Below are 26,638 nucleotides of genomic sequence, written 5' to 3'. Positions count from 1 at the left end.
AAAAACCTCATATAGCCCCATAAGGACAAGGCCATATAACAAATAAGAAAAGAAAGTCATGTCAATCTCCCCTAATCTTCTTTCAAATTATGATGTTTCCTCTTCATGATTCATATATTATTACACAAATTCTATTAATATCCAAACAATCATAGTAATAAAACAAATCTATAAAACTAAACCAACAAACACAGAGAGGTATCTAAACATCAAACTTCACCCAAAATTCCATTAAATCACTGACTCCTCCCCTGCTTCTGCAATCAGAAATAAACCATAAAATAAGGTTGAAGTTTTTATCATAGAAAACCCAAATCATATAAAAATTAATCCATGTCCTTTAATTTTGTTTTAGTATTTACCTTTACCAGGAACAACTATGACTGGTGCTGATTTACAGTTATGAAAGCAGTATTCACTCACACTTCCCTGCAACACACTGAAATCAAACCAACCCATAAGACAGAGTTTTAGAGAGAGAGAGAGAGAGAGAGTTTTAGAGAGAGAGAGGTTTAGAGAGAGAGAGAGTCTGACCTCTGAATTAAACTTCTTCCTCTGGTACCCATGATAACAGCAACTGGTTTAATTCTTTCAGCTTCCTTACAAATAATTTTACCAGCATCCCCTTCAACTATACGACCAACTGTCTTCACCTATCATTCAACCAGAAAAAATCACAACCCTAATTAAAATTTAACATTCAAAAGATCACTGATCAAGTAAATTCAAATCTAAGAAATACCCACCATGGCAACCTCTATGGCTTCTACAGCTAACTTTTCCATGAGTTCTTGGCTCTTATCATATACAATCTTATTTTGCAAACCTAAAATCATAAACAATTATTAACAGAGATTGATCAATAAATCTAATATTTAGAAATGGGTATGAGAATTGAAGTTTAATTAACATATAATCTTACTAGAAACGGCATGGATCAGGTGAATGGTATCTGCTAGTCTGCAAAAATGAAGAAGGGTCCAATCAAAAGCATGCTTACTATTAGGGCCATGATCTATGGCTATGAGTATGTCTCTTCCTCTCCTTCTTTCCCCTGTTTCTCTCTCTAACTCTGGTTTTACTTGTTTGGGTAATTCTACCTCTTTCCAGTTATACTCATAATCCTCCATTAATGTTTCCATCTCTCTAAAACCTTCAACAAAATAAACTCACAGGAATCTAGAGAGAGAAAAGAAGATGAAATTGTTGTTGCTCTGTTCTGATCTTTATTGAATTAATTGAAATTTTGCTTTACTTTTCGTTTACTTTATGGGAATTGTAATAATTACTAACTTGTTTGAGCCGACTAAGAAATTTCTTTTGATTAGATTCATAGTAATTGGTTTTCTAGATCATTATGTTTGGTAAACCACATCAAACGTGGGTAAAGAAGATACCACATGTGATTGGTGTTTAGTTATTGAAGTCAAGGTGCTAAGGTGGGTGAATTTAACAATTTAACTATGGAGAGAGAAGGGTGTCTGAAAATCATAAGTAGAATTGAGTTTAGGGAAGAAGACTAGTCTACATTAAATATGATTTTTTTCAAAGGTTTGGGTGCGTATACTATTTGGATTCGTACTCTAGCAAATTGTTTCTAGTAAAGATTTGAACAACAACGTTTAAATGAGGTATTGGTCACGTGTTATTGTTTTTTGTAGAATGAAAAACTTTCTCAAAATTTATGATAAGAACCGAAGTAAAAACTAATGCAGTACAATCTACATCTTCGACTTTGATTTATAATCTACTCAAACAATTACAACTATAGAAAAACGAACACTCTTTTTTTGGTACTCGATCTCTTTTTTTTTTTTGTTGAACAAAGGAAGACTTTATAATAATGAGTGGTATTAAGGGGAAAGAAGTATATGGTTCTATCTTCAACAAAAAAAAAAAAAAGTATATGGTTCTAGTTAGCCAATATGAATCAAATTAAAAAGGAAGCAAAATGAGGCTTGAAATCAACACTAAAGCCAAAGAACCCTTTGAAGTAACTCCTGTTTTGTTTGATCTTATACCAAATTCTTACTTTTCACTACACATCTATAACAAATACTATTAAAAATTTGAGGACCATAAAAAATTACTTCTTCCTGCCCTGTTCATCTGGTTGGCCTTACATTCCTCTCAACCTCTTCCAAACCCTAATATTTTATACCATAAAGTTGTCAAAACCCTTTCATTTGGTAGCTAAAAACCTTAGCCGTGGAAAGAAAGCCCGTGAACCCGATATTTTATGTAGAGGGAAGTTCTGTAGGCGCCTCCTAAAAATGTTAAATGAGCCTTGTATACTCAAATCTTATAGAGGTGCGTGAGCGAAAGACGCAGTTATAGCAAAACTGAGGGGCGTCTTTAGAACTTCCCATAATCTAAAATGTCGAAGTTTGCATGAGCCTGTCTCTCCAGGCTCCGACCCATCCAAGAACTCTAAGGGTGCTTTTTGAAGAACTCATACAGATACTCGACCGGCCTAACCCGTCCGATCCAATTCTCACTCCAACATAGCTAGTCCTCTACTTAGGTGTCCCAGCCTCTACTCTATTTCTTTCTCTTTAAAAGTCTACATCAGTATTTGCTTACAAGCATTGGGTTAATGCAACTCCTGCCTTCACACCTCTCTCTCTATATCTCTCTTTCTCTACCTACCTAACAACCTATACCTTTCTTTTCCTTTAACAAACTACAATAGCTACTTTTCTACTCTCTTTCTATACATATATATAAATAATTACCACATACATTCCCACAACATCAACCACACAACCAATACTCTCATAGCTCAAGTGTATTGGCCTAAAGAAAAATGGCTGCAAATAACTTGGGCTCTCTTTTTCTATTTTTCTTAGGCTTCATAATGTTCATTTCCACCTTTTCGGCCGAGGCAGCAATTAAGAGATATCATTTCGATGTAAGTTTCATAAACTTAATAGCGATCTTTACGTTCATCATTCACCGATTTACTTTAATTTACACTACTAAATGTGATATAAATCTTAATATAGTAGTACAATTTTATTTTCAGATTCAAGTGAAGAATGTGAGTAGGTTGTGCCATGCCAAACCCATTGTAACTGTAAATGGGATGTTTCCTGGACCAACAATTTATGCTAGAGAAGGTGATCGAGTTCTTATAAATGTTACCAATCACGCGCAATATAACATGTCCATTCATTGGTAAGTATGGTTTATGTGGTATCTTTCTGACCACATATATACGCGTGGGTGTCTGTATAGGCTACATATATATATATGACTTGTGTATGGTTTTGTAGGCATGGACTAAAGCAATTTCGCAACGGTTGGGCGGATGGACCAGCATACGTAACTCAGTGTCCGATAAAGACGGGGAATAGCTACACATATGATTTTAACATAACAGGTCAAAGAGGAACATTGTGGTGGCATGCACATATCTTTTGGCTAAGAGTAACTGTTCATGGTGCAATTGTTATCCAACCTAAAGTAGGAACTCCATTCCCATTTCCACAACCTAACCAGGAAGTCAATCTCCTCCTAGGTAGGAATTCAAAACACTAATTACTAATATTTTTCCTCAAAAGTAAATTGAAGTAAGAATACTTGGGAACAAAGAAAACAAGTTCCACTTGGTGTAAAAATTATAATTTATTCTTTACATATGGTGCAGGAGAATGGTGGAACAATGATGTCGAAGAAGTTGTTAAACAAGGGAACAAGTTGGGATTGCCACCAAATATGTCTGATGCTCATACTATCAATGGGAAACCAGGACCACTCTTCCCTTGTTCTGAGAAATGTAAGAGAAATTATCCACTAAAAGATGTAATTATTTCGAAGAATAGACAAAAAAGTGTCGTTCTTAGAGAAACGGTTTCCTTGTTAGTATATGAAATAACTCATTTTGTTGTTTTGTTTTCCTCGTTTAGATACATACGCAATGGAAGTTGAACAAGGAAAGCTTTACCTCTTGAGAATCATCAACGCTGCACTCAATGACGAACTTTTCTTCGCCATTGCTGGTCATAATATGACAGTAGTAGAGATTGATGCAGTCTATGTCAAACCCTTTACTACTCAAGCTTTACTAATTGCACCTGGACAAACTACAAACGTTCTTGTTCGAGCTGATCGAGCTCCGGGGCGATACTTCATGGCTACTAGACCTTTTATGGATGCCCCCCTTCCTGTTGACAATAAAACAGCCACTGCCATACTACAATACAAAGGGATACCCAATACTGTACTTCCAACCCTACCCAATTTACCTGCATCTAATGACTCGAATTTCGCCTTAAGTTATAGTGCTAGGCTCAAGAGTCTAAATTCTCCTCAATTTCCGGCAAATGTTCCCCTGAAAGTCGATCGACACCTCTTTTACACCATTGGTCTTGGGATAAATTCTTGCCCTACTTGCCTAAATGGAACACGACTTACTGCTTCTTTGAACAATATCACTTTTGTTATGCCAAAAATTGCACTTCTTCAATCTCATTATTTTAATATCAAGGGTGTATTTAGGACTGATTTCCCTGACCTTCCTCCTACCCCTTTCAACTATACTGGTGCACCACTTACAAGCAACCTTGGAACCTCTTTAGGGACTAGACTTAGTAAGATTGCTTTCAATTCGACGGTTGAGTTGGTACTCCAAGATACTAATCTTCTAAGTGTTGAGTCACATCCGTTCCATCTTCACGGTTATAACTTTTTCGTTGTTGGAACTGGAGTTGGAAATTTCGATCCTGCAAAAGACCCTGCTAAGTATAATTTAGTCGATCCTCCAGAGAGAAATACAGTTGGAGTTCCTACTGGTGGTTGGACTGCAATAAGGTTCACAGCTGATAATCCAGGTATAACTCTAAAAATCTTTCCAGCTTTTATAAAGTCAATGGCAACACTTTTTTGTTGAAAGCGTAGCTAAAAGTGTTTTTGTTTTGTTACGGTTTAGGTGTGTGGTTCATGCATTGTCACTTGGAACTCCATACAAGTTGGGGATTGAAGATGGCGTTTGTTGTCGAAGATGGAAAAGGTCCAAATCAATCGGTTTTGCCTCCTCCAAAAGATCTTCCTCCTTGTTAGTGAAACTCAATGCGGTCTAATCTAAATGGGTATTTGTGTGTTTTTGTGTAGAATTGACTACACTTTTTATGGCAAAAGTTGTTTTCAGTTTGATGTATGTATACATTGCAAAAGTTGCAAGATTTATGGAATTTGTTTGAGATTGTTTTCAATTCATTAATTTGAGACTGAATTGTTCAATAAAACGAATCCAAGCTTGAAGGTATTAGCAACTCTTGTTTTTTCATTTCTAACATTCTTTAAGGAACATTATGTCATATTTCATAAATTTACATGGTAACTTCAGAAGGTGACATAAACACAAAACTATCACGAAAATGAACTTTAGTAAAGGCTATAGAAACTCACCGTATGGAAAAGTCGTTGAAACAACTTACTTTATTCATGACTATAATCACCTAGAAAAGTCATCTGGAACCGCGACCCCCAAATATTTAACCATGACCCTCTGTATATTATAGGGTGCAGAACGGTTAGGCTGTACCCATGAGCTTATGTATGTAACATTGACTTTGATGGTTCAAAATGTCATAAAAACTGTCACTTTGAAAGTCCCCAATTATCTATTGGGACGATAATGAAACCAAGTAGGGTAATTTTAGTGGGGCTCTCTTATGTTTGACTTGAAACTGAAAGATTTGAAGTTTGATTCATTGTGCAATAAATTTTTGACGCATATGAAGTTTTTTTTTGTTGAAAGAAAGACGTATATGAAGTTAGGATAATCTTTGAGCTTTTCTTTCTTTAAACTCCTCATCAGACACATCAAGAAATCTAATCTTTGAAATTTTAAAATCACAATCCTGTTTTTCTTTTTGAACAACCAGATTAAATTGTTTTCCACTACCACTACTATTAAAGATGTTTGAAGTTTTTTTGGGCCGAATCAATTATGTGGATCAAAAAATCCGTTGCCCCTGCAAATAGGGTGGATTGGAGGAATAAAATAAAAATCGTATATGAAGCCTTAAGCCCTTAGAGCAAATCCTGTTTCAGCCTGTATTAGGCCGAAAAAAACATATTTTCACTCAAAATTTTCAGCCTCAATTCAGCCTCAATAATTCAGCTCCAACCTCAGCCTCTCCGGAGGCTGAAAATTTGAATTTCCCTCTTTTCTAACCATCCAACCACCATATTAAATATCTCATATTTCTCTATAAATACATCTCTCTTTCTCTACAAACTCATCAAACTTCATCTTCTTCTTTCTCTACAAACTTCATCTTCTTCTTTCTCTACCATGAATCCCGATTTTACTTTATTAAACTTGATGCTTGAAGAAAATGAATGGGTTCGACAAACAGATGATGATGATCTTAGAAGAAATGGAAAAGAACGTTACACGAAAACGTTCTCATTGGATTATTAGTAAAGTCTTTTGATCATTGGATTATTAATGCCAAAATCGGTTTGTTTAAATGTATTTTTGTTATTAATGTTTTTCATTTTATATTATTAATAATGTTGGGGACCCTCTCATCAAAAAATAATGTTGGGACCCTTCAGTCGTCCCTAATGTTAGGGGCGTTTGTGGATGGATTAGGGGCGATTGTGGATGGATCGCGGGGCGCTGCCATTGGATTTGTTCTTAACCCATGAAAAGCGCAAGAGCCAAGTCCATAAATTGAACGGCCTTGAAAAATAAAAGCACAAGTTAATAACAACAATGCTGATAGGGGGACTCCCTAGGGATACTCCCAAGTGTACTCTCCCTCCCAACAGGGGCGATGCTAGCAAGGGGCATGTGGGGTCACATGCCCCCACACCCCAAAAATGATTTCTCTTTTATAATTTTATATATATATATATATATATATATATCTTTTTAGTGCCTATTTATTAAATCTTTAGGTTTGAACCCAAAAATAATAGTTATTTGCATTTAAGTCTAATTACTAAAGTTGTTCTGTGGAAAATTTGATAAATCTAAAAAGCTCTCATGCATATGAATGGACAGGCCTAGAAGTAGCTCATCTCCAATTCTACAAACCTTCAATAATTTCTTAACATATCACTTTAGACAATACTAAAGATCAAAAGACTTAATTTCTTTGGTTGTTCAGTTGTCCTTCGCCGACTTTGTACTCCCTTTTCAATTCATACTTTTCCGTTTCTTATTTGGATAAAACTATGGAATTACAGAAGAAATTCAAACAATTTAAACAATCACTAGTTTAAGGTATTTCTTTTATCCCTATCTTCATCTTTTGCAAAATGTATACTAATGTCTATAGACTACATTCTACAATATATTTTTGTATGTGATACATTATTTTTTCTCAACAAGATTGACTAGTTTAAGTGATTCATACTTGATATTTTACCTTGAAGCATCCAAGGACATTATGGACTTGCTATTAACTTTTTTTTACCTTGTATAAGAATGGTGAATGATGATTTGCTAGCATATATTGAAAATGATATATTTGATTTAATTGATAAAGATATTATTATGCAACGATTTCAGTAGATGAAAATTCATTTTGGGCAACTACTGATATGAGTATTTGATATTGCTACAATAAAAAGATGATTTTATTCGCTATTTCTTTTCATTTAAATGTGCCCCCATAGTGTACAATTTCTGGCCTCGCCACTGCCTCCCAAGATAAAGGCCACTTTGGTCTTTTCACTCTGATAAAACCAAAAGACCAAAATGGCCTTGTCATTGTGAGGGGGAGTACACTTGGGAGTATCCTTAGGGAGTCCCCAATTCATTTTCCTAAAAACAAATGCAAAAGCACTTGAAGGTCCGTCAGACGAAGTTGAGAGCATCAGCATAAAACGAAGTGGATATCCATCCATCTTCTTAGTTTACCGAAAGGCCGTTTTCTTTTTCAAACACCCAATTGTTTCAAGCAGAGCCACTGAAATGGCAACAGTTTCAATGGCTTCTTCTCTCCCAACTGCTCTATCTTCTCTAAACCTTCGTCGGTCCAACCGGTAATATCCTCTTTCTCTCTCTCTCTCTACAATTTTATCCCCTTAGTTTTCTTTAGCAGAATTTAGGTTTATTCAACTTAATTTCCTCAATAAATACTCAGTTTTACATGTTTAATTGGACATTCTATTTCTAATTCTGCAACTTTTCCACTAAATTACGATGAACCCATTACTAATTGGTGCTAAAAATTCCATCTTTGATTGAGTTTGATAGCTATCTTTTACTTTATTTATGTACAGATCTTCTGGTGTTGCATATGCAAGCTTAACCCCAGCAACAACAACTACTCCAGGAGTTAAAATTACAGAAGGGGTAGGAAATTTACCTAAAGTTGTTCTAACTTCTGTTCATGGTAGGTAAGCTTTTTGTTTTATCCAACTCTCTTTCTCTTCTCATTCTGCAAATTTAGATAGTATATACATATGTAGTGAATCATATTGCAAAACTTGTTTCATTTATCCGCCCCTCTCCGTCGATATTGCAAAACTTTTCGATATGTCTCTGATATATAGTGTAGGGAAATGCATTTAAACCACGTTTGGCACACTGAGATGGAATGCGTTTACGAGTAATAGAAATCGCGTGATTTTGATTCCTAGTAACTGCACTACCTTACTATATGCTTTGGTTTAGTAGAGATTGATTTTGTCTATGGATTATTTGATTGATGATTCCAAGGGAAAGAGAAAGGGAGTCCCGAACCAATTCCAAACACACCTTTATGTTTGGGATTCACTCTTTTAGGAGTTGGAATGCGATTCCTGATTCATTCTGTGTACCAAACACAAACAGTAATTTGAAATACAACTCTTGGTAATCGCATTCCATTTCCTCACGCGAAACATGGCTTTAGAGTTTTACTCGGAGTCTTACCCAAAGCAATGATGACGCAATTCGTTCTGAGTACTTCTCTTGATTTTAGATCATAATAGATGTTTCTTTAGAAAGCAAAATCAATAAGATTTTAGTTGGTGAAGTATGTGGTTAGGGTGATGCCACATGAGCTTCTTAATAAGATCAAAAAGTTCTAAGAAAAAGAAGTATTTCCAGCAACTCCCGAGTGAATGGGCAAGAAAAAAGAAGTCACCGATATGGACTTTTTAAGAACATACTTAGACAAGCCAACTAGTTGTTGTTTTTTTTTGAGTTAATTGGTTTTTATTTGTTTTTGCAGTGAGGCAGAGATATATTTGTTTGGAGGTTGTCTCACATCTTGGAAAGTTTCAAATGATAAGGATCTTCTTTTTGTTAGACCCGATGCAGTGTTTAACGGGAAGAAGCCCATCAGGTTGCTTATCTTATCTACCAGTAGCATGACAACAACTTCTTTAGTTTATTTATCGTGAAATTAGTATTCGTATAAGATGATTAATCTGTCTAAATCTCTTTCTTCAAGTATACATTCCCTACTAAGTTTGTTTAACTGTCGGTTCGACTTCTAAAATTATTCACTATCTAGAGACCACATTTCCTGTATATAATCTTTTATTGCCTCATCTTCTCGTTGTTTATTTCTTGGGTAACCTGTGATATTAACTATACATGTTAATGATTTAGCGGAGGCATCCCACATTGTTTCCCACAGTTTGGACCTGGTAAAATACAACAGGTATGCCCCTACTATCTCGTCTTTTCTCTGCTATAAATCATCTCTTTGTTTCCTCATGTAGAAGTTTTGGTTTCTCGGTTGTTACCTGACCACTTCCTATGGAGTTTGACCTCTTGGGTATGCGCATTTTTATCTTGCAGCATGGATTTGCGAGAAACATGAATTGGTCTCTTGTTGATTCTGACAATGTCGAAGGAAATCCCGTTGCAAACCTGGAGCTGAAGGATGATCCTTATAGCCGTTCGATGTGGGACTTTAGCTTCCACGCTTTATACAAGGTTAGTCTTTTATGACGTTTATTTCGTGTTATTTTCTTCCTTTGCTGATTGATATATTTCCCAAATGAACACATTGTTGGCTTTTATGTTTGTAGGTTATATTGAATTCGAAGAGTCTTTCAACTGTGCTAACAGTGACGAACACAGACAAAAAGCCGTTCACTTTTAATACTGCCTTGCACACTTACTTCCGTGTAAGCTTCTGAGCTTTTGTGGTCTTGGGACCCAATTTCTTGGTTCTATCTAATGTCCGATAGTCGATAAATAATTGTGACGGTTTCTTCGATGCAGGCTTCTGTTACCGGGGCCTCAGTGAAAGGTCTTAAAGGTTGCAAGACTCTGAACAAAGATCCAGACCCTACCAACCCATTGGAGGGTACAGAGGACAGGTTAATGCCGCCTTTAACTCGCGTCTTTGAGTTTATCTTGAACATGAGGGAACATTTATATTTGATAAAAATCTACGCAAGAAAATCATTTAACTTGTAACTGTTTGAAATTCAGGGAGGCGGTTACTTTTCCAGGATTTGTCGATTGCATTTACTTGAATGCTTCCAATGAAGTACAGCTTGATAATGGGTTGGGTGATGTGATCTCCATCAAGAACTCAAAGTACATCTCTCTATACTTCATCCTAGGCCTTCAACATTGTCATAGTGTTGTTTATTGATCATATCTCAGTATTTTGTTAATTGTGTATTCTCTCTCTCCGATTTCCTTCTTGATTGTGTAGTTGGACGGATGCTGTTCTCTGGAACCCACATTTGCAGATGGAAGCCTGCTACAAAGATTTCGTCTGTGTCGAAAATGCAAAGGTAACGACGTCGACTTCTTTACTTGCATACTGCTCTGGTCATTATACGTCAGAAAACTCAAACACTAATACAAAGGAAATCTTGAATTCGTTTGAAGCATCCAAGATGTTAATATGTTTCTTGTGCAGATTGGAGAGGTTCAGTTAGAACCGGAGCAATCATGGGTAGCGGAGCAGCATCTCAGCATTGCATAAAGGGGGGCTTGCTTTTGTAACTTGTCTTTTTATTTTGTCTCGTTGTAACAACGCTTTTCAACTCCTTGTTCATCTACTTAATAAGTTAATACATGCTGTTTAAATTTATCGTCGGATGTTTCAGTTTTTGTTCACATTCAGATATCATATCTTAAAAACTCAAATTGTTGCCCTGGATTGACTACAAATGTACCTCTGATATTACAACATAGGAACCATCTTTTTCTTGAAGTAGAATAGCATATGAATCTGTAGGCGTTGTCCTAAACCACGACAATTCCCTCAAAACTGAAGATTTGTAGAAGGAAATGGTTAAGCAAGCAAAAGATGTATATCTCAGATTGATAAACTTATCTGGTTAGCCACACTCATTGCTCTGTCTACTTCCATTGTCATGATGGCATTACAATTGTCTCGTTGATATCCGTCTACATGTAAACTTGCATCCCAACTTGGTTTTTCAAATGATTAAACCCATCTGTAGAAATTTTCTTTTTATTAATCCATTTTCAGAAAACTTAGGAAAAGGACTCTGACTGTACAAAGTGCCAATTCGTCCATAAACCCTGATCATTTTAATTTGAAAACACTTCAACTGTGCAAAGTTCCAATTCATCTCTGTCCTCCTCCATCTGTGTTTGTCAAACTAGAAATTCATACTCTTCAATTGAACTTCAGACCATAATAAGAATAGAAGTCTCTATCTCCATCGTAAATAATGCTTTAAGATTGTTAGACAATTTGTCTCCGGAAACACAAATAAGATGAATAAAAGAGGGATAGAAGAGGATGGAGATTAGAGGCTTGAAACGTGTACTAAGTACACTTTCCTTAAAGCATTATTTGCCCCCTCTCACTCGAGATTACTTGAAGGGTATTAAGCAAATTGCTTCCCAAGATATGACAAGCCTTTGTGAAACTACACCAAGTAACTTGTGGAGATTTCACTAAAGGAGTATTAGAACATAATGAGGATGGCAAAGGTTTTTCGATATTGTTTCTACATATTGTTTTTTCATCCATCTAGTTTGTTTAGAGAAAACTTTATTTATAGAAAACAAATAGACATTTTTCAAGTAGAAAATCTTTTCACAAAAAGAGATATCTCTCCATATAATTTATCAAAAGATATAACTATTAGACATAAATTTCAAGTTCAAATATTATAAAAATTAATTTCTGATTTTATAAAATATATTAATTAATAACTTGTCCAAAATTCCAACAATCCCCCACTTGGACAATTATTAATAAAATTCCTTTGCCAAACTAAATATATTAGTATTAATGCATAAAGTATGGTATCTTTCGATTTGAACCATACCTTAGTGTAAGTGCACAAAGTTTTATCGAAATCTCAGGTAGCTTGTAGCTTTGAACCAGTTATTCCTTGTGATAAAACCGGTAACACCACACACACAATACATTTGTTCTTTTGCTCCACACTTTTCTCGCTTAGCACTTATATGGCCATGTGCTTCTTGGTTTCATGAACTCTCCTTAGATAAACTCTAAATCTAATGAGAGGCGGCACCACCTCTAAGTTCACATAGTTGAAGTTCTTCCAGTATCTTTGCTACTTTAGAGATACTTGTCTTTGACTGAACTTCGTTAAGAGTTTTAAACTCAACCTCAGTCCGTAGCAACCAACACTTATCATCCTAGAGAGGGTTAGATAATAATATTTTAAGTGTTGAAATAAGTCACTTATCATTAACTTGTTGTTACCCATTGAACCTAAAACTAGTCATTTCCTAGTGTTAGGTTGGGTTGCCATCAATGGAGACTTTTATGTAAAGAGTTTCAACCCCATCTCTCTAGATGTTAAAGTTTAAGCATATCTCTCGTCAGAGATTTGATAAACGATGTTTATATTTTGCAAATGTAACAATATTAATTCCATCTTGAATTATGTATTTCACATAGACGTCTATTTTTTTTTTGTTACGTACTTTACCATAAGTACATATTCAATTATTCAAGTGACTGTTCACTATTATAAACTTTTCTCAAAAGTTTTCACGTATTTTCAAATTAATATTGGATTCTAAAATAAAAGAATCTAATTTTATTGGACACTATATAATTTTTTTTTTTCAAAATCTCATTTGTAATCTCGAAATAAAATAAAATATAGATCTTCTATTAACATGTAACAACAATCCTCTTGATATTAGATTGGCCACTCTAATGTCAAGATTGTTACCATTTTGTTAATAATGATTTTCTAAATTTCATAAGAATAATCAAGTCTATTTATCACTTTCAAATATCATCTCATGAATGAATTACCCCCACTATTTTGAATTTATAAGTTAGTATAATTGTATGTAATCCTCGTCGATTTACAAATATATTAACCCCCACTGCTTAAACATGATTTTATGTCATTAATGGCAACTCATCCTATCAATGTAACATGAAAAATTGAGGGAGAGATTGACTCAGTTTCTCAACCCCTCTTTGATGAATTAATAGATGAGTGAGATGTTTTTAGTCATTAGTTAAATGGCTACATTTTACTGAAATGTTGACAGTTAGTTACCTATCCAAAAGTCACCATTTTTCATTTGGCACTTTTCCAAAAAAAGAAAAACTCCCAACTCTTTTCTCAACGAAATTAGCCTTCTCCTGTAATAGAATCAATTCCATCCATTCAAATGGATTTTGAGTAGTATATACCTTTCCATTCCCTAATGCATGTAGTAGTTGATCGGCAACAAATGCAATATATTGTCTCATAACACTATCGTTCATTCCAACTAAAACACATGCTAAGGCATTTACAAACAAAAACATGTTTGGTTTCTACGGTATCAAAAACAATTCCTTTCACTCATTCTTTACTCAGTTTCTGTCTCAATAACCCATAAAATAAACAAGAAAAATCACAATATAACCCTTCATCTCCTGAGGTTAATTTATCGGAAGAAAGTTAAACCTAGCATTAACCCACATTTTATAAAAACAAGTCAAGTCTCTTATCCTATTTTAAAGACTTCAAAGAATTAAAGTCTAATGTGGTATCAAGCAAGGATGCTTAAGAGGAGGATCTAGTGAGATTATATCAATGCAAATATATTATGGAGGTCGCTAAAAAATCCATAAAAGTTAGAAACTATAATTAAAATATATAAAAATTAAACAAGGAAATAACTTATCTGGCTGATGTTTGTGACTCGATCTTTTCGTGAGAACATGTTGAACAAAATCAACCAAATTGGTAGGATTGGAGAAGAAATATGCCCTTGTTCATATGCACAGTAAAAGTAAACAAAAACAAGAGATCTCATTCAACTGCAATCAGATCTCAAGTGAAATCTCTCACTGTATAAGTCAGCCCAAACAATACTTTAGAACCCTGGTTATTCATTTCTAATGATCTTCGAGAGTTCCTTTATTGTCGAGTCCATGAAAACGTTTGTCCAGTACCTTCATGATCCCTCAGGCAAATTGAATTAAAATTCAGCAAGAATCAACAAACGAAGTTGAACAGGCATCTATTACTAGTTCACCACATGCCCCAATTGAACATGCACACTTAACATCTATTAAGCCCTCCCTGTTATGATTAGCATGTGACAATGCTGATTCACTCTAAACTTGAATGGATAAGCATAAAACTCCAACACAATCGATTGACCAACAGTTCCTTTCAATTTAACGTAAGGCCATCGACTGATTTGGCATTTTAATCTATCCATTCTTTGTCTTTCTCTGCTAGGTGCTTTGTAAAACAAAATTTCAAAAAATCCACGACCAAACCTCTCATCAGGTTGATTTAGCCCCACATGAAATGTAACTTCCAAACATCTCATACACAAACCATTCAAATCATCAAAATTATGTGATGCTTTCTAATAATAACTGTTAGTTAGATGCATCTTGCTTGATTATATAAGAAACTAGAATAATGTTAGAAAGAATAAACTTATCTGGTTAGCCACACTCATTGCTCTGTCTACTTCCATTGTCATGATGGCATTACAATTGTCTCGTTGATATCCGTCTACATGTAAACTTGCATCCCAACTTGGTTTTTCAAATGATTAAACCCATCTGTAGAAATTTTCTTTTTATTAATCCATTTTCAGAAAACTTAGGAAAAGGACTCTGACTGTACAAAGTGCCAATTCGTCCATAAACCCTGATCATTTTAATTTGAAAACACTTCAACTGTGCAAAGTTCCAATTCATCTCTGTCCTCCTCCATCTGTGTTTGTCAAACTAGAAATTCATACTCTTCAATTGAACTTCAGACCATAATAAGAATAGAAGTCTCTATCTCCATCGTAAATAATGCTTTAAGATTGTTAGACAATTTGTCTCCGGAAACACAAATAAGATGAATAAAAGAGGGATAGAAGAGGATGGAGATTAGAGGCTTGAAACGTGTACTAAGTACACTTTCCTTAAAGCATTATTTGCCCCCTCTCACTCGAGATTACTTGAAGGGTATTAAGCAAATTGCTTCCCAAGATATGACAAGCCTTTGTGAAACTACACCAAGTAACTTGTGGAGATTTCACTAAAGGAGTATTAGAACATAATGAGGATGGCAAAGGTTTTTCGATATTGTTTCTACATATTGTTTTTTCATCCATCTAGTTTGTTTAGAGAAAACTTTATTTATAGAAAACAAATAGACATTTTTCAAGTAGAAAATCTTTTCACAAAAAGAGATATCTCTCCATATAATTTATCAAAAGATATAACTATTAGACATAAATTTCAAGTTCAAATATTATAAAAATTAATTTCTGATTTTATAAAATATATTAATTAATAACTTGTCCAAAATTCCAACATAACATTCTATGCCATGGGAAGAACAACCAAGATCCATGAACTTGTAAGGGCAAATTAGAGTTTTCTTGATTATAAGCACCAGTACAGTATACACAATGGACATCGGCTTGACGCATTAGACTACGAGGATCGTCATAAGGTAAGGACTTCATGATGGATATGGCTTTTTTATATTTGTTAATGTATCCTTTATCGATGTTCTGAGCGGCTCGTCGAATTTTTAATGGAGATGAAGGGTTAGGGAATTTGAAATCAATAATGGGTTCTTGAGATACTTTTTTTGGTGGGCAACAATTGATAGGTTTACCCCAATATGTGAGGGAACTATGGCAAGAACTAAGGTTGGGTCTTAGAACTGTAAATTTAGGTGTATTTCCTGCAATGGTCTGCCTATTTTGGGTAGTTGAGGGTTTTTCCATTGAAGGCCAAGAAGAAGCTCCATAAACCATGCCAGGTGTTATGGTCTTTTGCTCTCTGAGAAGTTAGAGAAAGAAACTTAGTTTTTAATATACATCAAAACAAATAATCACAATATCCATAAAGTTAGGGTTTAATAATTTGTGTATTTGTAATACAATGTAGTAAATACCGTCTTGTCATTCATTACCCTTTTAAACATTGTTTTTTTTTTCTCTTAAACTAATATGACATTGTTAAGTTAATCATGAGATTGTAATCAAACTACATACCTCATAAAAGAAACACCATGAACTTGTTGTGACTCTTCAAGAAATAAGCTTGAAAACCCAACAAAGACAAAAGCAAATAGAGGCAAAGATATAAATTTCTTTGCTTCCATGGCTGATTAAGATCCCAAATGCCAGAGAGAGAAGAAGAGAAGGTCCTAGTTCCCATTTATTGGCTTCTGAAATCTACTAACTATATTGAATTATTATTTTTAATCCCAACAACTTATGAAATATTTTTTCATTTAGTAATTGATAGTAATATATGTTGAGAAAAATAACCACTCTTTATAGGTGATCAGTCTACTTAGAGTTTTTCTCTAATGCGGAAAACCAGGATCTTGGATGAAATGGTGAATAAATAGAAAATAACCACGAAGCAAATGAAGAATAATGACACACAAGATTTATAGAGGTTCGGAGCAAGTCCTACGTCCTCTTTAGCGGCACCAAGTAAATCCACTATGAATATGAAATTACAACTTACCCGAGTTACCGTACACAAAGTCTAGTGCACTCCCCGGTTACAAATCTCACTACAACTCTCACCCTCACACACTTGTACAACTCTCTTGATCAACACTCTCTCTTACTCTTTCACTTTAGTTTACAGAGACTTGAGAATGGATACTGAAGTGGTGAATGAAGAAGCCAATTTATAGGCATTCATTCACCCGTAAGAAATGGGAGCATTAAATACTTGGCCATTTTTCTCCATCTCCATTAAATGCATTTTTGCATTTTCTTCCATGAAACAAGGAAGGCAGGAGCAATGGACGGTGAGTTGCAAATCTTGACTTTAAGGTCACATCCAACTATTTGGCCCCACCATATGACAATCTCCCACTTGGGGTCAAATAAACCTGTGACTTAGAGTTGTAGAATGTTCACCTTCATCTTTCAACCTGGATTGGTGCTAACATAACCTTCTTGATGCGGCTATCCGGCTCTCTCAGACCGAGAGACCTACTGAAGCCTTGCAGAGCTTCAGCTTCTCAGTTGTGACCCCCTTGGTAAACATGTCTGCTGGATTCTTCGAACCAAGAATCTTTTCCAGTAGTAGCTCACCATTTTCCAGAAGCGACCGAATGAAATGGTAGCGAATATCTATATGCTTTGTCCTTGCATGATAGGCTGAGTTCTTGGCAAGATGAATAGCACTCTGACTATCACTGTACAAAATACTATTCTTCTTCTCATGCCCTAACTCTGCTAATAAACCTTTCAACCATATCATCTCCTTGCTTGCTTCTGTCACTGCTACATACTCTGCTTCAGTTGTTGACAATGTTACCAGCTTCTGTAACCGTGAGTTCCAACTCACTGCAGTCGATCCCAAGGTATAAACATACCCTGTCGTACTTCGCCTTTTATCAAGGTCACCTGCGAAGTCTGCATCTACATATCCATTTAAAACAAAATTTCCCCGTCCATAACATAAAGGTACATCCGTGGATCCTCTCAAGTACCTGAGAATCCATTTCACCGCTTCCCAGTGCTGCTTACCAGGATTGCTAGAATACCTGCTCACTACTCCCACTGCATGGGCAATATCTGGTCTTGTGCACACCATAGCGTACATAAGACTCCCAATGGCTGATGCATATGGCACACCTGCCATAAATTCTTTTTCCACATCTGTCACAGGACTCTGCAACTTGGAAAGCTTGAAATGACTTCCAAGTGGCACACCGACTGGTTTGGCACCCTCCATATTGAACCTTTTCAGAACCCGTTCAATATATTCAGCTTGACTGAGCATAAGTGTACCCTTAGACTTGTCCCTGCTGATTCTCATACCAAGAATTTGTCGAGCTTCACCAAGATCTTTCATGGCAAATTCACCTGCCAACTGACCCTTCAAGTTCTTGATTTCCTGTAGAGATGTTCCAGCCACTAACATATCATCAACATATAGTAACAAAATGATGTAACCAGAATCAAACCTTCGAACATAGCAACAATGATCTGCGTTACATCTTGAGTAGTTGTTCCTGAGCATGAAGTTATCGAACTTCTTGTACCATTGCCTCGGGGCCTGTTTTAAACCATACAAGCTCTTTTGAAGCTTGCATACCATCTCCTCCTTCCCTTCTATAACGAATCCAGCTGGCTGCTTCATGTAAATTTCTTCATCAAGGTCTCCATGAAGAAATGCTGTCTTTACATCTAGCTGTTCAAGGAAGAGATTTTCTGAAGCCACTAGACCGAGTACCACTCTGATTGTTGTCATCTTCACAACTGGGGAGAATATTTCATTGTAGTCGATACCTGGTTTCTGCTGAAACCCCTTCACTACTAATCTTGCTTTGTAGCGAATGTCACCATTTGCTTCAGACTTTCTCCGATAAACCCACTTGTTCTCCAATGCCTTCTTACCTCTAGGTAATTTTGCCAACACCCATGTGTCGTTCTGCACAAGTGAATCCATCTCGTCTTTCATGGCAAACTCCCACTTGCTTGAGTCGTCATCCTGTAGTGCTTCATCAAAATGTTCTGGCTCACCATCATCTGTCAGTAACAAATGATCCATCACATTAGCATATTTTGGATTCGGCTTTGGTACACGTGATGATCTCCTTGGGACGAACACCGTAGATGTCTCGGTCTGAACACCTGACTGGTCCTGTGGAGCTGGGGAAGAAACTCCCACTGCTTGTGGAGTGTCTCCCTGTTGCATCTGAGATTCCTCTTCACCTGGAGTCTCTGCTTCTTCCACCACTCTACTTGTCATCCCTGTAGTATTACCCATGTCAACATATTTTTCTTTGTCGACTTGAGTAATTGATCCTTCACCTATGACCTGTGTTGCATCCTTGTCCTTGTATAATACATCTTCATTGAAGGTTACATCCCTGCTTCGGATTGCCTTGTGACTTTCATAGTCCCACAATTTATATCCAAATGCATCACCTCCATAACCAATGAAAATGCATTTCTTTGCCTGTGGCCCTATCTTTTTCCTTTCTGTAGGATTAAGATGAACATAAGCAACACATCCGAAAACTTTCAGATAAGAGAGGTTTACCTTCTTGCCGGTCCAAACCTCTTCTGGAATCCTCATATCTAATGGACTGCTGGGTGTCCGATTGATTAAATAAGCAGCCGTTTCTAAAGCTTGTGCCCAAAAAGCTTCAGGCAACCCGCATTGCAGTCTCATGCACCTTGCTCGTGCATTTAGCGTCCAATTCATACGCTCAGCTACTCCATTCTCCTGTGGTGTACCTGGGAGCGTCCTCTCCATACGTATCCCATTAGTAGCACAGAGCTGTAAGAATTCCTTCTTGTCATACTCACCACCATTGTCTGACCTTATACATTTTAGCTTCAGACCAGTTTCTGTTTCAACCAATGCCTTCCATTTCTGAAATGCATCAAACACATCAGATTTATGTTTCAGAAAATAAATCCATACCTTTCTCGAGTGGTCATCGATGAAGGTAACAAAGTATTGAGCACCACCATGAGAAGAGACATCAGCTGGTCCCCATACATCTGTATGAACCAAGTCCAACTTTTCTTTTCTTAAGCTTCTGCCGCCTCTGTTGAAACTCACCCGCTTTTGCTTTCCCAGAACACATTCTTCACAAAAGCCCATTTCTACAGATTTTACCTCCGGCAAATGACCCGCCGAATGCAGAATCTTCATGTTCTTCTCACTCATATGTCCCAACCTTTTGTGCCATAGTCTGACATCTTCAACACTGCTAGCCACTGCTAGAGTAGGTCTTTCTGAAGCTCGGTAGAGAGTACCATTTCGAAGTCCTCGAGCTAATACCATAGCTCCTTTGGTCACTTTCCAATTTGTCTTAGAAAAGTGAACCTCACAGTCGTCGTCACAAACTTGGCCCACAGAAACCAAGTTCCTCGTCAAATTTGGAACATGTCGCACATCTTTCAGCTTCCACGTCGAACCATTGACTTTCACGTTCACATCACCTACACCGATGATATCACATGCTTCACCATCACCAAGGAAGACTTGGCCAAAGTTCCCTTCCTTGTAAGAGGTTATGATCCCCTTATTTCCTGTAGCATGGAAAGAAGCTCCTGAGTCTACTATCCATGACTCGTTCATACCGTCCTCGGAGAGTAATAGGAAACTCTCGGTAATCACATTGTTGTCATTAACAATGAAGACTGCATCGTCCTCTGCAGCTGCAACTACATGGACCTCTTGATCACCCCTATTTCCCGTATTGTTAGCACCCTTTCTTTCTGGACAGTCTTTCTTCATGTGCCCTTCTTTATTACATGTCCAACACACACCTCTAGGTCTAGATTTTGATCTCCCCCTAGATTTACCTCTAAATTTACCTTTAGATTTATCTGAATTTTTATTAAAATTCCTGCCTCTTTCATATTGCATGCTTAAGACGGATCCTGAAGAAGAGCTAGAAGCGGTGTAGCCTCGTTCTAGTCTCCTCTTTTCTTCACCAAGTATCATAGCCGTTACATTTTCCAGCATTAGTTTTTCACTACCCGCCGAGTTGCTTATAGACGTCACAGCCGTATCCCAACTCGACGGTAATGATGATAACAACCTTAATGCTTTAACCTCATCCGAAAATGTAATGTCAACCTTAGAAAGTTGGGAGATAATTGATTTAAACTTTCCAAGGTGAGCAGATACTGTCTCGCCTTCATTCATTTTTAAATTAAATAATTGTTCACACAACATAATTTTACCTGAGGCTGACGACTTCTGATAGAGTCTCTCCAAAGTGTCCATTAAGTCCTTTGTTGTAGATATTTCTTCGACATTGTTGTAAACTTCCTCCGTAAGACACCTACGGATCACGCCAACACACTTGCGGTCAAGAATAGCCCATTCTTCATCATCGAGTTTACCCTTCTTATCCACTCCATGTAATGGAGCATGAAGATCTCTCTCATATAAATAATCCTCCATCTGTGATTTCCAATATGAGAAATTTTTACCATTGAAAACCCGAACCCTTGCAACGTTATCTGATTTATCATCCATAGCTCCAACACCGATATAAACACTATTCACGGCGAAAACACTATTCACGCCGGAAAACACTATTCACGTCAAAACACTATTCACGTGAATAGTAACTCCGTCCACCAATAACAGAAAATTCAGCAATTCCTAACCCGGAAGCTCTGATACCAGTTGTTGAGAAAAATAACCACTCTTTATAGGTGATCAGTCTACTTAGAGTTTTTCTCTAATGCGGAAAACCAGGATCTTGGATGAAATGGTGAATAAATAGAAAATAACCACGAAGCAAATGAAGAATAATGACACACAAGATTTATAGAGGTTCGGAGCAAGTCCTACGTCCTCTTTAGCGGCACCAAGTAAATCCACTATGAATATGAAGTTACAACTTACCCGAGTTACCGTACACAAAGTCTAGTGCACTCCCCGGTTACAAATCTCACTACAACTCTCACCCTCACACACTTGTACAACTCTCTTGATCAACACTCTCTCTTACTCTTTCACTTTAGTTTACAGAGACTTGAGAATGGATACTGAAGTGGTGAATGAAGAAGCCAATTTATAGGCATTCATTCACCCGTAAGAAATGGGAGCATTAAATACTTGGCCATTTTTCTCCATCTCCATTAAATGCATTTTTGCATTTTCTTCCATGAAACAAGGAAGGCAGGAGCAATGGACGGTGAGTTGCAAATCTTGACTTTAAGGTCACATCCAACTATTTGGCCCCACCATATGACAATATAAACAGAAATTAAATGTACAATTGTCAGATTCCGTTTACTTTGCACTCCTTCCAATTTCCAACCATAACTGAATTTTTCAAGTGTTAGAAAATGATCTCTTTTCTTAATACAGCATCTCCATGTCTCGTGGCTGAGAATTTGGGGGCCCTGTGCGAAATTTGAATATGGATCTTTCTTTTAATAAAATTTACAAAAAAAGATAAACAAAAATGCAAGATAATTTATCAGTCGGTAAATGAAAACCATAGATGGACATGGTCAACCTAAAATGATAAAATTCCTATTTGGCCATTTAGAGACACTCTATTTCAAAACCATCTCCAATGCAACACTCAAGAGAAACTCTAAAAACCTATATTTTAGTTTAAAACTAATTGATTTGCTTATGTGGCACTTAGAGAAACTCAAGAGGACACTCTAAACTTAGAGTGTCCTCTTAAGGATCTCTAAAATGAATCTTGACACATCACTTTAGAGATTCATGTTGAGTTTTGCATTGGAGATGGGTTTTAGAGAAACACTCAAAAAAATCATATGTGGCACTCTAAGATTTTGAGTTTGAGTGTTGCATTGGAGATGCTCTTAGAGTATATAAGTTGAGGTATAATCATGATGTAACTAAATCAAAGATTAAACTACAGTGGTGCCTTTAGCATAATAACAGATTCTGTTTAGAAGTTAGTTATGAGCTAAATGGTAGTTAACAAGTTTGTTAGGGATTTTTTACTTTGTCTCTAAAAACTATAAATAGCTCATTAGTTGTAATCTTACTTACTTTTGTGAAATTAATAAAAGTTAAGGTTTCATTTCTAACATGGTATAAGAGCCGGAGTTGATCTTTTTCGAAGCTTCTTCTTCTCTTCTCAACTTTCTCTCTCTACTGTGACTACTACGAAACCTTATATCGTTATCAATGGTGATTTCTTCTTCATCTGCTTCTTCTTTGATTTTTCTTATGCCTGGTAATTCAATTTCTCATCTATCGAATTATGTTTCTGAGAAACTTGATAATTCTAATTACCTCATTTGGAAAAATCAATTTAAGACTATTTTAATTGGAGCTGATCTTTTTGGTTATGTTGATGGTTCGATCATTGCTCCACCACAAACCATTAATGATGGAGGAAGACAAGTTATGAATCCAGATTTCTTAACTTGGAGAAAAAAATGATAACTATGTCCAATCGTGTCTCAAATCGACTTTCACTCGATCAATTTCCTCTGATGTGCTAGGATTATCAACTGCTTATGAGATCTGGAATTTTCTTTCTCTAAGTTTTGTTAAGGAATATGAATCTAAGATCACGACACTTCGATATCAGATTCAACATATCAGAAAAGGTGATTCTTCCATTACTGATTATCTTCGTCGAATCAAATAATTGGTTGATGCTCTTACTGTTGTTAATGAGAAGATTCCAGATAAAGAATTATGTAGAATCACTCTTCAAGGTCTTGGTAAGGAATATAATCATTTTATCATTACTATGCATAATCGAGATTCTCCTCAATCATTTGCTGAACTTCGAACTTGATTAATCCATCATGAACAATGGTTGAGCTTACAAGACACAGATGAAACTAATGTTGTTTATTTTGCTAAGAAAGCACAGCTTTCTAATCAGTTCAAGTCAGATTCTAGTATGAAGAATTTGAATTCTTCACAAATGAGACAATCACGACCTTATATTCAACATCAATCATTTCGATCAAATCAGGCAGGTGAACGAGCTATTGATTGTGATTTCACAGCAATTCCTTGTGGAATCTGCAGGTGATGGGGACATCCAGCTTCTAGATGTCGATTTCGTTATACACCTTCTGAGGAACAATTCAAAGTCCACAATTCTACTTCTAATTACAGTAATCTACAGTCTTATAATCAAGGTCCAAATAATTATAACTACAACAATTCACAAAGCAATCAACACAACAATCAACAAAGCAATCAACAAAGTAACAATTACATCTATAGCAACTCCAATAGAGATAATTTCAAGAAATTCAACAATCATTCGAGTCAACAAAGACATAATTTTGCTGGTCTTCATCTTTATGAGGAAGGAGATAGCTCTACTCAGGTACAATCTGATTTTCCCTCTTTTAATTCTAATGATGATGAAGCATATGAGTCTTTCTTTGGTACTTCACCAGAAGATTTTGAACCTCATGAAGCTAATATGACTATTCTAGTACCAAATGTTTTAGAATCTGCTATTAATGACTCTAAGCCCACAGTGTGGCTAGCTGATACTGGAGCCACGAGTCATATGACTCATGATACTTTAACCATGAAGAACCCAAGAGATTATGAGGGCTCTGACTCTGTTATGGTTGGTAGTGGGATGCGCATCCCTATCAAGAGCATTGGTGATGCTAAACTCATCACCACCTCTCATAATTTTCAGCTTAAGAATGTCCTTTTAGTTCCTCATATTCAGAGAAATTTACTTTCTATCTCAAAGTTTACAAAAGACAATCAATGTCTGGTTGAATTCTCTCCTTGGGGTTACAAAGTGAAGGACCTATGGTCTGACAAAGTTCTAAATGAGGGAGAAATGGTGAATAACTTTTATCCTATTACATTTCAAGTTCATAAGTCATTGTCACAACAAGCTTACTCTTCTATATTGGCTGCATCTTCTTCAACCTGGCACAAAAGGTTAGGTCATCCCTCTGAGTCTATTATACATCTCTTACAAAGAAACAAACTTATCACTATTGCTCTTAAGGATTCAGAAGGGCCATGTCAGTTTTATAGATTGACTAAGAATAAGTCCTTGCCCTTTTCAACTTCAGAAAGTCGTTCACCTTCTCCATTGTATTTAATACATTGTGACATATGGGGACCCTCTCCTATTCCTTCAAAGGAAGTATATAGGTACTACATTCTTTTCTTAGATGATTATAGCAGACATGTTTGGCTTTTTCTTCTGAAGGTCAGGTCAGATAGTGTTCATTGCTTCAGGAAATTCAAGCAACTTAGTGAGAACTTAATCTCCTCTACTATCAAGTATTTTCAGAGTGATGGTGTTCTTGAGTTATCTAAGGGGGAGTTCAAATTCTTCTTAGATCAATGTGGGATTTCCTTTAGGTGTTCATGTCCATACATTCCTCAGCAAAATGGCAGGGCTGGGAGGAAGAATAAACATATAACAGAAATTGGGAACTCTCTTCTATTTCATTCTCAAGCACCAAAGAGATTCTGGTTTGAAGCTTATGTTACTGCTACATTCATCATTAATAGGTTGCCTACTATGGTCCTTGAAGGAAAATCACCATTTGAGATGTTATTTGAGAAACATCCTGACTATTCTCAATTTCGAATATTTGGGTGCACCTGCTATCCTCATGTTTCTCATTCCAGAATGGACAAATTAAGTCCAAAGTCTGTGAAATGTGTCTTCTTGGGGTATGATATGTCTTATAAAGGGTTCAAGTGTCTGAATATATCAAATGAGAGATGGTATATGACAAGAAATGTCATCTTTTGTGAAAATGAGTTCCCATTCAAGGAGTGTTCTTCTAGTTCTGAGTCAAATGGGGCTTCTCTACTGTCTCCTCTTAATGTACTACAAGTTTCCATGTCATCTTCTTCTACATCACCTGCACCTACTACAGCTGCTTCTGAACCATCTTCTAGCTCTACTCATACTTCAAGCATTCCTGTTGCTTCTCATGGTATGCAAACTAGACTCAGGAATGGAATCATCAAACCCAAATATATTTCTGATAATGTAGCCCACTTTAATGTCAGGTATCCCATTCACTCTACCTTTCTTTCTTTGCTTGAATCTTGTGAGCCTTCTTCTTTTAAACAAGCTGCTTCTGATCCTAAATGGGTTAAAGCCATGGAAGAGGAGTTTCTAGCTTTGAAACATAACCGCACTTGGTCTCTTGTTCCATTTGAACCTCACATGAATGTTTTGGGTAATAAGCGGGTGTTCAGGATTAAATACAAATCTAACGGTCAAATAGAAAGGTACAAGGCAAGGCTGGTAGCTAAGGGATTTCATCAACATGAGGGCTTGGATTATACTGAAACATTTAACCCTGTTGTGAAAGCTACTACTATTCGAACTATTTTGTCTCTTGTTATGTCTAAGTCTTGGAAAATGCAGCAACTTGATGTGTCAAATGCATTCTTGCATGGCCTCCTAAAAGAGACAGTGTGTATGGTCCAACCTCAAGGGTTTATTGATGAGTCAAAACCTCAGCATGTTTGTTTATTACATAAGAGCTTATATGGTTTGAAACAGGCTCCTGGAGCTTGGTTTCACAGATTTGGCTCTTTTCTTCTAACCCTGGGTTTCATAAGAGTGCACATGATCACTCTATGTTCTTTTTGGTAGATGCTTCCAACACAATTGTTCTCTTACTATATGTGGATGATATCATCCTCACTGGAAGTTCTCCTCAGACATTAAGTTCTTTAATTTCTACTTTGAGTAGTGAATTTGCTATGAAGAATCTAGTGGACTTGCATTTCTTTCTTGGGATTGAAGTACTGGCTGATACTCTCTC

General features: G+C 36.3%; 4 protein-coding genes across 4 annotated transcripts; 2 read left to right on the top strand and 2 right to left on the bottom strand.

Annotated features, from left to right (window-relative positions):
• Nucleotides 1-56: 56 nt before the first annotated feature.
• On the bottom strand, nt 57-1,883 carry RD2 (Adenine nucleotide alpha hydrolases-like superfamily protein). Its single transcript, XM_086638375.1, has 5 exons — nt 923-1,883; nt 747-826; nt 535-653; nt 363-439; nt 57-257 (listed from the first exon to the last, which is right to left on the bottom strand). Exons 1-5 carry the CDS (start codon nt 1,140-1,142, stop codon nt 232-234), a joined length of 522 nt encoding a protein of 173 aa, XP_086494501.1. The 5' UTR covers nt 1,143-1,883; the 3' UTR covers nt 57-231.
• An 809-nt stretch (nt 1,884-2,692) lies between these two features.
• LOC147545228 (laccase-11-like) lies at nt 2,693-5,263 on the top strand. Its single transcript, XM_086674131.1, has 6 exons — nt 2,693-2,911; nt 3,026-3,177; nt 3,276-3,520; nt 3,650-3,778; nt 3,909-4,832; nt 4,931-5,263. Exons 1-6 carry the CDS (start codon nt 2,807-2,809, stop codon nt 5,059-5,061), a joined length of 1,686 nt encoding a protein of 561 aa, XP_086530257.1. The 5' UTR covers nt 2,693-2,806; the 3' UTR covers nt 5,062-5,263.
• Nucleotides 5,264-7,791: 2,528 nt separating this feature from the next.
• Nucleotides 7,792-11,009, top strand: LOC147545227 (Galactose mutarotase-like superfamily protein). Its single transcript, XM_086674130.1, has 10 exons — nt 7,792-8,004; nt 8,245-8,361; nt 9,180-9,293; nt 9,563-9,614; nt 9,755-9,892; nt 9,988-10,086; nt 10,184-10,281; nt 10,397-10,504; nt 10,626-10,707; nt 10,836-11,009. The coding sequence occupies exons 1-10, from the start codon at nt 7,934-7,936 to the stop codon at nt 10,899-10,901; spliced, it is 945 nt and encodes a 314-aa protein (XP_086530256.1). The 5' UTR covers nt 7,792-7,933; the 3' UTR covers nt 10,902-11,009.
• Nucleotides 11,010-15,679: 4,670 nt separating this feature from the next.
• Nucleotides 15,680-16,509, bottom strand: LOC147545226 (aureusidin synthase-like). Its single transcript, XM_086635811.1, has 2 exons — nt 16,400-16,509; nt 15,680-16,184 (listed from the first exon to the last, which is right to left on the bottom strand). The coding sequence occupies exons 1-2, from the start codon at nt 16,507-16,509 to the stop codon at nt 15,680-15,682; spliced, it is 615 nt and encodes a 204-aa protein (XP_086491937.1).
• Nucleotides 16,510-26,638: the final 10,129 nt, after the last annotated feature.

This window comes from Eschscholzia californica, unplaced genomic scaffold, assembly GCF_041429995.1.
Source record: "Eschscholzia californica isolate CP2 unplaced genomic scaffold, dmEscCali1.0.p SCAF_4, whole genome shotgun sequence".
In the NCBI taxonomy this organism is placed as follows: domain Eukaryota; kingdom Viridiplantae; phylum Streptophyta; class Magnoliopsida; order Ranunculales; family Papaveraceae; genus Eschscholzia; species Eschscholzia californica.
This window is presented reverse-complemented; position numbering and strand designations above follow the sequence as displayed.